We start from the raw sequence: 13405 nt of genomic DNA on the forward strand, positions 1-13405 counted from the left end.
TTTTTTGCTTTTTGTTATTATTTAAAATAAACATATTAATTTCCTATGAATAAAGCTGACATTTTATTTTGTTTAGGACTCCAAAAGTAGCAGCTGTAGGAAAAGGTCCAGCACACAGAGCTACAGAAAATGGTATGGGAAATGAAATAGCTTCAAATTGTTGCAGTCTCAGTAACCTAAATAGTCCAGCCATGATGTGGACTGATGAAGGATTTTGTAGTCCTATTAGACATAGCTATTTACTGATGGGTCTAGAGGTATGTCCAGAAATGTTACCAGTGGTTGTTATGGTAACCTTAATAGTCCAACTACAATGTGAACTGATGAAGGATTTTAGTTGTCATACATAGATATTCAGTTATATGTCTGAAACCAGTTTTTTAGGTTTATATAGATGTGGTCCATTATCAATATAATACAAAACATGATCTGCTGCTGCAGAATAAAAACACAACTTTTTTAATTTAAACAAAGTAATTTCCATTAAGATTTTTCAATACCATTGAATTTAATACAATATATGAGAATCAGTCCCTCAGTCATACTCCATTGATGTACCAATTCTTGTATTGCTTTCATGTTGTTTTCTGAATTGTTGTGTTTATGAAGAAGTAGTAAGTTTCAAGAAGAATATTAGTTCCCCCTTCCCCCTCAGTAATACATCAATGACTTTGACCCTTTTACTTTTTTAAACATAAGTATTCTGATTAGGCTTATATTTAAAAATGTAAAAACAATAATTTATTAATATCTATCATTCAAACAAAAACAAAAAAGTCAGCTCCTTAGATATTCATCAGTAATTGTGTATATTTTAGAAATTTTGATTTGTGAAGAAGTACATATATGTCTAAAAATACTTAAAATTGATTTATTTAGAACGCTGTTGCATTATGTTTTATGTATTTAAGTGTCAAGCAGACCATATTAGGCATTATCCCCCTTAAACTTGCTTCTTTGCTTCGGCATATTTTGAATTGTTCATTTTATGAAATAGCACTTGCTGTAAATAACTAATATTAAGTATAATAAGTATGTATAAGTCACGCCTCAATGAATTTAAATATGCTTTTAATGTTGTATAGTTGATTTTATATTACTTGGTGGGTGAGTTGTGGGTTTCATGGTAGATTTTATATTGCTTGGTGGGTGAGTTCTGGGTTTCATGGTAGATTTTGTATTGCTTGGTGGGTGATTGTGGGTTTCATGGTAGATTTTATATTGCTTGGCGGGTGAGTTGTGGGTTTCATGGTAGATTTTATATTGCTTGGCGGGTGAGTTGTGGGTTTCATGGTAGATTTTATATTGCTTGGTGGGTGAGTTGTGGGTTTCATGGTAGATTTTATATTGCTTGGTGGGTGAGTTGTGGGTAACATTTTGTTGATGTTACAGATTGTAGAAATAGTAGAATTTCATTTTATATTCCTACGTAGAATTATGATTTTTATTACAGGACGGAAGAATCCTTTTCACAGATCCTGTTATCATTGGTCAGAAATACATGGAATTTAAAGCTTCTAAAGATGCTGTAAGAATTATACAGTTGATAAATGAGGAAGTTCTCTTAAAATTTATGCTCCTTTCTGACTTTTGAAAACACAAATGTTCATTGAAAATTATCACCCTGCATGAGTGGTACATGTGTGTAGGGGAAACATTTCTTCTTATTTATGTACCATGATGAATAAAAAGAGATGTATGATATACATCAATCAGACATCAACCCATTGACAAAAAAACCCAAAAGACTACTCAAGGTCAACATACAGTCTTCAATAATTGACAGGTGCAAGTGCTAAATTATATTGCTGTGGCTGATCAATTTAGATAATCTCAGAAGTCTACAAGTGGATTGACATAAAAAATTAATCTATTAGCATACCTCAATGAACACTGTATAAGAAAACTGTGAAACTTAGTTTCATAAAAGATTGGAATATATTTTAAGATTATTTTTTTTTCATTTTAAAAGAAATATGTCAACCGGTGCCTATAAAAGGACAAAGTCACAAAACATATACATCTTATTTTCACATTTTTATGTTTAGACAGTCTTTTTCATAGCCATATATATTTTAATTGGTAACAACTTAAAAACTTGAGCAAACCATTCCTTTAGTATGAAAATCCTTTTTACTTGATTATTTTCTAGAATGTATAGCATATTTGACTTTGGATCATATTCAAGTAAACTATAAAGGGAGATAATTGAAAAAAACAAATATGAAAGAGTTTATTCATTAATTGACACAAAGTATATATATTTCATTAGAACATTTCATTACAGATATCAGATATGAGACAAGATGAAAACCATAATTCCTTGATAACATTATCACGGTCTAAAGAGTTGATGATGGTACAGATCTGGACACTGCCACAGTTAGAACTTTGCCATGAACTGTACTGTGATGTAGATATTACAAGCTATGCAAGAATTGTTAGTATCTTTTATCTCTATCATTCATACTTGTCCTTTTTCTCACTGAAAAAGTGTGACTGTTCTACAGAAAATAGTTCATTTGCAAAGATCAGTTTTTCTCTTAATCATATGAAAACTATAAAGTCCAATAACAATGCTTCTAAACAGTTGATCAATTTAAGACCCTTTCTTTCATTTCATGTATCTAAATAATATTTGCTCATTTTCAGAATTCATCATTTTTGAGTGGTCATGAAAGTGGACATTTGAATTATTATTTATTAGAACCAGCTGAAGATCCTGGACTTTTCAAAGCCAAACGTAAGTCTTGATGGCAAAAATTGGCATGGAAACGTACATTTAATTAATGACAGCCAAAGAAAAAGGGCACCTACTCACACAGTTCTTTATAAAAGTACAAGTATACTTTGGTTTTACTGTGAAAAATAAAATCCACTTGCCTCTTCAAGACAAATATTTTCTGCAATGTTTCGTATATTTTCATTTGGAGAGACATGTCTCACTTCAGTAATTTGTGCAGTTCTTTATTATGCTAACAGAAATGTGTCCAATGTAACATAGTCCATCTAATTATTTATCCATTTGTCTTTTCCTTGTAGCCTTGCTATCAGCTTCATGTTTATAAAAATAAGAAGATGTGGTATGATTGCCAATGAGACAACTCTCCACAAGAGACCAAATGACACATAAGTTAACAACTATAGGTCACCGTTCTGCCTTTAACAATGAGTAAACCCATATCGCATAGTCTTGAGTGCAACTCCTCTGAGACAATTTTGCTCAAAATTTTGTAATACATGGTAGGATTGTCATCATTTGTAGTATACAATACTCTACTGCAGAGTTGTGTGACTTACTATTATTTGGTAATAACATTTTGAATACAACTCTTCCATTTTCCTGAAAGCCTTCATACTTGGTAGGATTCTTTGTCGACATGTGTTCTTGACAATACTATATCCTCAATTTGATTTGACAGTTTCTGCTAGTTATGGGACTTTGACTATCATCCACATTTTGCACCATACTCACATTTGTCTTAAACCATATTTAAGAACTCTTTAGGAGGTAGAATTGATTGTCATCATGTGCATTTGACCAAACTTTTCAGCCATATATTTTGATAATGTAATCTGTGTAGCTACACCCCTCATTTAGTTTAATACAAGGAGCAAAACAAGAAGATAAATACGATTTGAATAGTTGCAAAAAGATACAAAAAAAACAACAAATAATAAGTAAATTGTTAATTGATTTTAACAGAGGAACCTAAAAGAGAAGATATTATTCCTAAGAAACAAGTAGAACACAGAAGTAAGATTGTATCAGTTGATGGATCATTAAACGTGAAAATATTCTGCTCTTGTAGGTAAGTAAATGTTAGCAGGTATTAAACTTCAAATGGAAGGGAGTGGTGTTGTAGGCCAAGTGGTCTATGTAATTCATCTGCAGTGATCACTAGCCTGTGAACATTGAGTTCAAATCCTGTACGTTGCAGGTGCGCTTGACTCCAATCTTAATTGACTAGGATTGCTAGTTTTCCTACCGAAGGTCAGTGGTTCTCTATAGGTACTCTGACTTCCTCCAAAAACAAAAACTGACCTCTATGTAATAGCACAATAGTGTTGAAAGTGGTGTTAAACAGAATCAATTAATCAATCAAAGTAAAGGGAGGAGCCTGGGTGGCCAAGTGGTCTGACACATTTTAAGTGCTCACTAGCCTGTCAACACTGAGGCATCCAGACAAATATAGGACACTGTGACAATGTGAGATAAATCAACTGTATGTAGATTTTTACTTTTATGACACTGAATTGTTTAAACATAGTGTGCATTATTCAGCATATTTTGAAATCATGGATAACCAATATTTATCATAAATGGATTCTAATGCCTTTATATAACAGCATTTGTAGGTCATTACAATGAATTTTCACATTTAGTTATAGATTTAGTGGCTTTGATACAATCTATACACAGAATTGATGATACCATATTCTACTTTTATTTTAGTGATAATGGAATGATCAGGATCTGGGATGAGTTTAAAGTTTTACTCAGAGAGATTTGTTTAGATGATGAGGGAGCCACCTTGTCATCAGCATGTTTCCTTGACAACCTGGCCAATATGCTGGTGGCTTTCAAAAATCATCTGTATATAATAGATCACAGTAAAGGTTAGTACACATAAATGAGATTACAGGAATATTTATGTAACAAAATACTGATATATTATGTACATGCAAACTATGAAAGTCATTTTTATAATTAACCAGCAGTGTTTTACAACTACCTTTCTTAGCAATAGCTTATATCATGGGGTCCCCCAGTTTATTCCTTTAAGTTATCATGGTTAATGTGGAAGCCTTTTTTTGAAATGAGGTACAGATTTTACTGGATATCATGATTAATCAATTCCTTAAATTTTTAAGAATACTCAATGAAATGAATATTTTTCAGTTGATGTCAAAATTGTTTTTTGCAAGGTCTGATACAGGATATTTATAAATCAAAGAAGTTTCATGTAGCAAAAAAAATTGAAATTGAATCCATGAATAAACTTACTTTGAGAAAATCTTCAGTACCCATGACATTGTGCACTTCCTAAAGTATGTTTGATTCCAAATGAATTTTGGGTTTTTATATATCAAACCAGATTTTGCCATATATTATGAAAGAGAGTTCAACTTGACATCTTGTATCCACAACACCCCCTGAACTGCTACCTCAATTTGAATTAAACTATTATAGAATATTTCAAACATTTCCTTACATAATGCAGGTGTGTACATCCTAGTTTAGTTTTGATGTTTCATACATTTCCTTACATAATGCAGGTGTGTACATCCTAGTTTAGTTTTGATATTTCATACATTTCCTTACATAATGCAGGTTCGTCCATCCTTGTTTAGTTTTGATGTTTCATACATTTCCTTACATAATGCAGGTGTGTACATCCTAGTTTAGTTTTGATATTTCAAACATTTCCTTACCTAATGCAGTTGTGTACATTCTAGTTTAGTTTTGATATTTCATACATTTCCTTACCTAATGCAGGTGTGTACATCCTAGTTTAGTTTTGATATTTCATACATTTCCTTACATAATGCAGGTGTGTACATCCTAGTTTAGTTTTGATGTTTTAAGTTTAACATAGCAGAATATGGACTTTTCTAATAAATATATAAATGGTTGAAGGAATTGTGTGATTGGATCTGAATTGTTCTTCTTATAATAAATATATAAATGGTTGAAGGAATTGTGTGACTGGATCTGAATTGTTCTTGTTATAATGAATTGTTTGGAATTCATCAAAAATAAATGCAAAAGAGGCCTTAACAAGATAGATAAAATAAAATTTGTTTGAGGGAAATGTTTAAGTCATAGTTTGGGATAAAAATGTTTAAATGAAGATTTTCTTTCAAAAGTTTATAATTACATTTTCCACTGGTGAAAATATTGAGTGTTTAGAAGAATATAGCTAACAGTTTACCAAAAGGGATTGTTACAGCAGTACTTTTTTAAAAGTTGGAAGTATTAAAATAATTGTATTCAAAAAGTTATCCTGGAGTAATCTTCACACCAAGTTAATTTGTAATAGAATTTAAATAAAAGTAAGGAATATGAAATCAGGAGACAGCTACCTATAATAGCCCTAAATCTTTGTAGTATTCCTTTGATTCTGTAAACAAAATCTGGTCCATTTGGTTGTTAATCAAGTGGACCACATTATAAATGATTTATTTAAAGGAAACTTTATACATTGTTATAATTTATAATTGAAGTCAACCTGGTTTAACAGTCAGGGGCATTGCTTAAACAAGTAACTTTTAAAATTACCTATACAAGTAATGTTGAAAACGAGGCTAATTTAAAAATTACTTATATGAGTAACTTTTCTAAATATTATTTTTATAGGTTGCCAATTATACAGATTTTACTAGTTTTAACAAAGTTAAAGTAACCCTTTATGTCTATACTCCTCTCAAATCTAATAAATTCTTAATTTTATGATATAAAATGATGTTAAAAATTCATGAAAACTACATTTAGTCCATGCTTCTATTGAAATTTAAAATAACTCTATTGAGTAATTTTATATTTTTTTAAAACAAAAATTACCTATATAAGTAACTAAAAAAAGTTACTTGATTAAGTAACGCCCCTGACTGTTTAATGCATATGTTGAAATCATGATATCCTATTTGTGTAGTATTAAATTTTATATTATTTTTTAGTTTGTCCTCAGATTAGAGGTACAGAAGATGAGGATACATTTGATAAAGGTATTTTTTGTTATCAAGCTAAGATATAAAGTTTTCTAATCACTTGATATAACTTATCAACATATTTTACAGGAGTAACACTACGAGTGTCACATGTGGAGCAGGTCTGCTTACCCCTCCAGAGCACCTGAGATCACCAGCTATATTTTTGGGGTTCTTGTTGTCAGTCTTTAGTTTTCTATGTTGTGTTTTGTATACTGTTGTTTGTCTTTTTGCCATGGTGTTGTCAGATGATTTTCGACTTATGAGTTTGAATGTTCCTTTTGGTATCTTTTGCCTCTCTTTTTTTACAGTAGATTCATACAAATAAATAAAAAATTGCCAGTGCTTCCAATTTTAAGTAACTTTCTTTCAGTTTTGAATATAAACATGTTATCCAAAATAATGACATTTAATGAAAAAGGGGGAATTGGAAGTGAGGTATGTTACAGTCTTGTAGTAATTATACTCCACGGAACGGTAGGGTATAATGTTTTTGACCTGTTCGTCTGTTCGTCCATTTGTCAGTCCTTCAGTCTTGTTTTTGTCATTGCAACTCCTCTAAAACCACACAACAGAATTTCATGAAACTTTGTAGATGTGCATATCGACATGATTTAACTTTTTTTCTAGGAGTTATGCCCCTTTTAACTTAGAATTTTGCCTTAATATACTACTGCAACAGTTTGTCATTGCAACTCCTCTGGAACCACATAGCAGAATTTCATGAAACTTTGTAGATAATTAGGACATAATATGTAAATATGCATATCGACAGAAAATTATGACTCAATTTTTTTTCTAGGAGTTATGCCCCTTTGAACTTAGAATTTTGGTCTAAATATACTACTGCAACAGTTTGTCATTGCGACTCTGCTGAAACCACACAACAGAATTTCATGAAACTTTATAGATAACAAGGAAATAATATGTAGATATGCATATCCACAAGAAATTTTTATCAGTTGACTTTTGTAAGAATTATGAGTCTTTGAGATTTTGTTTGGGCAGTGACGATGTAGGGCTGTGGTGTATGTTAGCGTGCTCACAAAAGTTCTTGAATTTTAAGTGAACTTTACCTTGTTCAATGAACAATTTGCCAAAAAATTAATAAAAACATTAAAATCAGTAATTTCAGATCATTCTGTAATATAAAAGTGTTTAGGTTTGCGATAAGTGTTAAAAAGAAATGAACATTGAAGCAAAAACAAGATTATAATATTTATTAATACATGGAACAATTTATGACAGTATGAAATTATTGAAACCATTTTTTTTTTTTTTGTGTGTGTGTTCAATAATCATTATACTTAAATTCCAGCTATACATTCATAGAAGTACAGATTATCAGGTTGTCTGCATATTGATATTGTAAAAAATTACACCTTGTATAAGAATGCCGGATTTTGATTGGTTAGCCAGTGTATTTTTCGCATATTCTAACCTTTTTTCCTCATTTCAAACAAATCTGCCTGTTTTTCAACACTGCCAGTGAATATGCCTCAAATTCCCCTGTATGCCGTGGTATTTGCAATTTTGGATATTCTTTTTTTACCCTCGCGAGCCTCTTCCCGCCAAAATTATTCGGAACCTTTCTCACCTCATCCCGATTATTAAGGTAACATTATTAAGCAATTTTGATTGATAGAGGTAATCCAAAAACTGTAAACAAAAATGTCAGACAACACGACTGCATGTCACCAATCTCGTGATCGTATATTGAAGAATGCATTGTGTATATAAAGTGGAAAAAGATGTTTATACAAATGAACGATTTAATGATAGAATGACAATGACGTTTACACATAGATACCATGACGTTACATAAAGACAGCGCTAATGCGTATAAGAAATTGTATAATTCCCGCGGTACTATGATAGTCTCTGCTTATCCTCAAAATAATGCATAAACATGTTGATGGATTACAGCTTACTAGTAAAAAAAAAAGAATTTCCCTTCACCTGTACAGAGAGTTTCAATCAAAATCTATTCGGTGTAATTAAACAGATATATAATGTTATGGAGGGGTATTTGCGAAAAATACCAGTAATGGGACCAAAGGAGTAGGTCCGACTAGGGCCGATTTTGGCCTCAAAATTTAGGTTCATCTGATGAAAGATTTTGGACATTTTTTAAACACTTAAGTGTCTACTTCAGTCGATTCAATTAGATTATGTGAAAGATTTGAACTGATTTAGTCATTAAAGAAGCTCAAATTAAAGCTTAAATATAAAAAATCTATCAAATATGCCATAATATGTCACTTTTCAGATGGTTTTTGTCAAAAATGAAAGTGGCCGCATCCGTGTTCATTCTCAACCTTTATATATGTTATGTATTATCATTAAATACAACTTACATTTAAATATTAAGAATGAACACAAATGCGGCCACTTCCATTTCAGACCGAAACTGTCTAAAAATTAACCAAAATGCTAAAATTTTAAAGATTTCAGTAATTTAGCATGACTTAATGATGCTAGTACCCGATACATGTGCATTGTATTGTCAAAAACAGCCCATATTTATGTAACAGAAGTATTCTTCTTCCCAATAAATAGCTAAAAATTTACATTTTAACAATTTTGTAAAACTGCTATATTTTGGGGCCAAAAAGGGGTCTTAATGGGCCTTATCCTTTCCCTCGACTACGGCTCGGGAAATTTCACAGTCCCTTGACTGGTATTTTTGACAAATTCCCCTCCATAACATGATATATCTGTTCAATATAAGCTGGGAGTCACAATATAAAGTTTTTTGTAGAGTAAGCGCAGCCAACGAGTTCAAAAAGGCTTCATATTATGAGGAGCAGCTGATATTTTACAATATCAATATGCAGACAACTTGATGATTGATTTATCGGATTGTATTTGTGTATTTGTATGATAGAAACAAGTGTTTTTCTTTGTTTCACCAGCAAACCGAAAGATGACGTGATGAGTTCGGGTCAAACCTATCAAAGTCGTTTCATTCATTATGACATCGATAATATGTCCGGTGTCAAAGTTATTAAGGAGAGGTCAATGTTTTCGACGTCACAAAGCTGTGATATGCAATTTTATGAAGAGCTAGGCAGAGTGGTACAGACAGTGGGAACACCAATAAAGAATATTAGATAAAGACAACAAAATTAATTAGTAGATTCTCAACAACTGTTAACATGATAAGCAATCTACCTTATATCCCTGTGGCATTAAACAGGAACTTGTAGGGCCCTGTGGATTTTCATACAATACTAAATTGCAGTTTTATTACCAGAAAAGAAATTTCTGAAAAGAAAAAAAAATTTTAAGATTTTGTAACTTGTAACTAAAAATGCAGCATCGGACAAAAAGACGTTTATAATTATGTCCCATCTTTTTAAATCTAAATAAGAAAATCTTGACCTAAATCCAAAGATACATTTTGGTCAAGGACCTTTCGAATCAGTTATGACTGGAAAAATGACCGTTTCCAGACCCTTGAATCAGGTCAATGGTTAGCAGTATGATTAAATAACACTACATAACTACATGCTTAAAGAGGAGAAAAACAATTTAACATAGTTTAATCCCTGCTGTGTTATTTTCTTCAGAATCTCATATCTCAGAAGAACAGTATGTGTTATATGAAGGCAGCATTTTCCACCCAGAACCAGTTACACTAGAGAATTATCTAGTAAGTAAAACATCCCTTGTAATATCTGTGTGAAGGCATTATTTTCCACCATGAACCAGTTACACTAGAGAATTATCTAGTAAGTAAAACATCCCTTGTAATATCTGTGTGAAGGCAGTATTTTCCACCATGAACCAGTTACACTAGAGAATTATCTAGTAACTAAAACATCCCTTATGTTAGCTGTGTGAAGGCAGCATTTTCCACCCAGAACCAGTTACACTAGAGAATTATCTAGTAAGTAAAACATCCCTTGTAATATCTGTGTGAAGGCATTATTTTCCACCATGAACCAGTTACACTAGAGAATTATCTAGTAAGTAAAACATCCCTTGTAATATCTGTGTGAAGGCAGTATTTTCCACCATGAACCAGTTACACTAGAGAATTATCTAGTAACTAAAACATCCCTTATGTTAGCTGTGTGAAGGCAGCATTTTCCACCCAGAACCAGTTACACTAGAGAATTATCTAGTAAGTGAAACGTCCCTTATGTTAGCTGTGCGCAAAACAGCATTTTCCACCAAGAACAAGTTACACTAGAGAATTATCTAGTAAGTGAAACGTCCCTTATTTTAGTGGTATGAAGGCAGCATTTTCCACCAGAACCAGTTACACTCGAGAATTATCTAGTAAGTAAAACATCCCTTATGTTAGCTGTGTGCAGGCAGCATTTTCCACCCAGAACCAGTTACACTAGAGCATTATCTAGTAAGTAAAACATCCCTTATGTTAGCTGTGTGATGGCAGCATTTTCCACCCAGAACCAGTTATTATACACTAGAGAATTATCTAGTAAGTAAAATATCTTTATGTGTGCTGTGTGAAGGCAGCATTTTCCACCCAGAACCAGTTACACTAGAGAATTTTCTAGTGCGTAAAACATCCCTTATGTTAGCTGTGGGAAAAACAGCATTTTCCACCAAGAACCAGTTACACTCGAGAATTAGCTAGTAGATAAAACATCCCTTATGTTAGCTAGGTGTAGGCAGCATTTTCAACCATGAACTGTTTACACTAGATAATTATCTAGTAAGTAAAACATCCCATATGTTAGCTGTGTGATGGCAGCATTTCCCACCCAGAACCAGTTACACTAGAGAATTATCTAGTAGTAAAATATCTTTATGTGTGCTGTGTGAAGGCAGCATTTTCCACCAGAACCAGTTACACTAGAGAATTTTCTACTGAGTAAAACATCCTTTATGTTAGCTGTGCGAAAAACAGCATTTTCCACCAAGAACCAGTTACACTCGAGAATTAGCTAGTAGATAAAACATCCCTTATGTTAGCTGGGTGTAGGCAGCATTTTCAACCATGAACCGTTTACACTAGATAATTATCTAGAAAGTAAAACATCCTTTTTGTTAGCTGTGTGAAGCAGCATGTTCCACCAAGACTTGATTATTCAAGACAAAAAGGGGCAGTGTTAATTACTTTGTTCATTTCACTGACTTTGGTTAAGTTGACCTGTGGGAAGTATAATCATATACAACTTTTGAGTTAAACCTTTCTAATCAAGTTGGTGTTCAAGGAAAAAATTAGGTCATTTTCAACTGCTCATTATGCTTCACTGAATATTAATTTTTTTTCAGAAATAAAAAATATGTAAATCATCGTTTTTAACTGTATGAGAATAATTTTTTGTGGGCCAAATCAGTCTAATAGCATTTTTTTTTCACAATTTAAATAATGAGATGAACTTTGTAATCATGGATTAATGCATTTATTTGTTTTTAAGGTGCCATTTCCAGATAAAAAATTTACACAGGATTTTCTTGAAGGAAAGGTTGAATCAGATTCCGATGATGAAGATGGGGTAAGTTTTATGATTTGATATTAATTTTCAAAACAACTTTTATACTGATCTGATTACAAATGTAAAGAAGCAGAGATAATAAAGTATTTATTGGCATGTACATTATATTAGTTGATAGTGTGTTACTTGATCACACAACTTCATTCCTGGCAACAAATGAAATTAAAAAAAAAATTATTAGAGTTTATAACTACAGTGAGTTTGACTTTTGACCTGTTGACCCCAGAATCAGCAGGATTTTCTTCTTCCCAAATGGTATAACCCATCCAAATTTAATTTATCAGTATCAAACCATTAAGCTATAACTATGAATGAAAAATATAATAAAGATAAACCTTAATATGTTTTATAGATGCCATTCATTAATTTGACACCATAAGCTCAGAAAATTTTCCAAATTTTTTATGTGAAAGGATAAGTAGAAAATAAGAATTCACATTTTGAATCCATTTAACATTATTTGTACACAAAGGTGGATTTGAGGAGGGGTTGCAGGGTGGCCAGGTCCCACTTATGGAGCTACTTTTATGGTTGATGTATAGACTATTTACATGTTCCTCTCCAAATGTTGCCTAGTTCGGGAGCCCTTTTTCAAAATCCTGGATCCACATCTGGTACACAGCATTCCCAGAAATTGCCTTAATCGATCTTACATTTTTTCCAGAACACATAATGATTTCTATATACATTATAGTATTCAACTGTTGCCAGATGTCAGCTAAAAGTTATTAGAATTTAGAAAGTCCATATCTATAACTAAACTAAAACAGTTTAGTATAAATCATTATAAAACATGCTTGTTATGAGAAATATAAATATTAAGTCTGCTGTCACATTATTTGATTGACAGTTTTCAATTCGGAAGTATTATTGTCTTCTGTGGAAGAAATGAACATTTTTAATAATTTTGTTTTCTAGGATTCTGATACAGATTCAACCCTATCCTTTGCTCCATCAGATATCTATGACTCACCCATCCTGACCCCTGATAGTCTGTCTATGTGGGATTTAACAATGGATTCTGAAGTCAGCAAGTTTGACCTGTTAGAACACATGAAGAGAACAATTAAACATCTAAAGCAGAAAGGTAAGAGTTATATCCCCTTATTTTAAAGGCATAGTTTTCCTTTTTTGTATATTAATTACTGCAGTAAGAAATGATTGAGACATAAATGATGTTGTAACTAATGGATGTTGTAATGCATGAGTATAGATGATAG

At 32.0% G+C, this 13405-nt stretch overlaps 1 protein-coding gene across 8 annotated transcripts in view; it reads left to right on the plus strand.

Moving 5' to 3' along the window:
* LOC127730555 (uncharacterized) overlaps positions 1-13405 on the plus strand; it is a 90548-nt gene that overhangs the window by 19614 nt on the left and 57529 nt on the right. For all 8 annotated transcript variants that reach the window (XM_052239032.1, XM_052239109.1, XM_052239245.1 and 5 more), the window contains exons 13-22: positions 77-257; positions 1454-1528; positions 2288-2440; positions 2653-2743; positions 3707-3812; positions 4457-4620; positions 6682-6729; positions 10284-10366; positions 12108-12185; positions 13104-13272. In XM_052239032.1, the coding sequence (XP_052094992.1) occupies positions 77-257; positions 1454-1528; positions 2288-2440; positions 2653-2743; positions 3707-3812; positions 4457-4620; positions 6682-6729; positions 10284-10366; positions 12108-12185; positions 13104-13272 (1148 nt within the window). The remainder of the gene's footprint in view (positions 1-76; positions 258-1453; positions 1529-2287; positions 2441-2652; positions 2744-3706; positions 3813-4456; positions 4621-6681; positions 6730-10283; positions 10367-12107; positions 12186-13103; positions 13273-13405) is intronic.

The sequence above is a fragment of the Mytilus californianus genome, unplaced genomic scaffold (assembly GCF_021869535.1).
Source record: "Mytilus californianus isolate M0D057914Y unplaced genomic scaffold, xbMytCali1.0.p SCAF_1, whole genome shotgun sequence".
Lineage (NCBI taxonomy): Eukaryota > Metazoa > Mollusca > Bivalvia > Mytilida > Mytilidae > Mytilus > Mytilus californianus.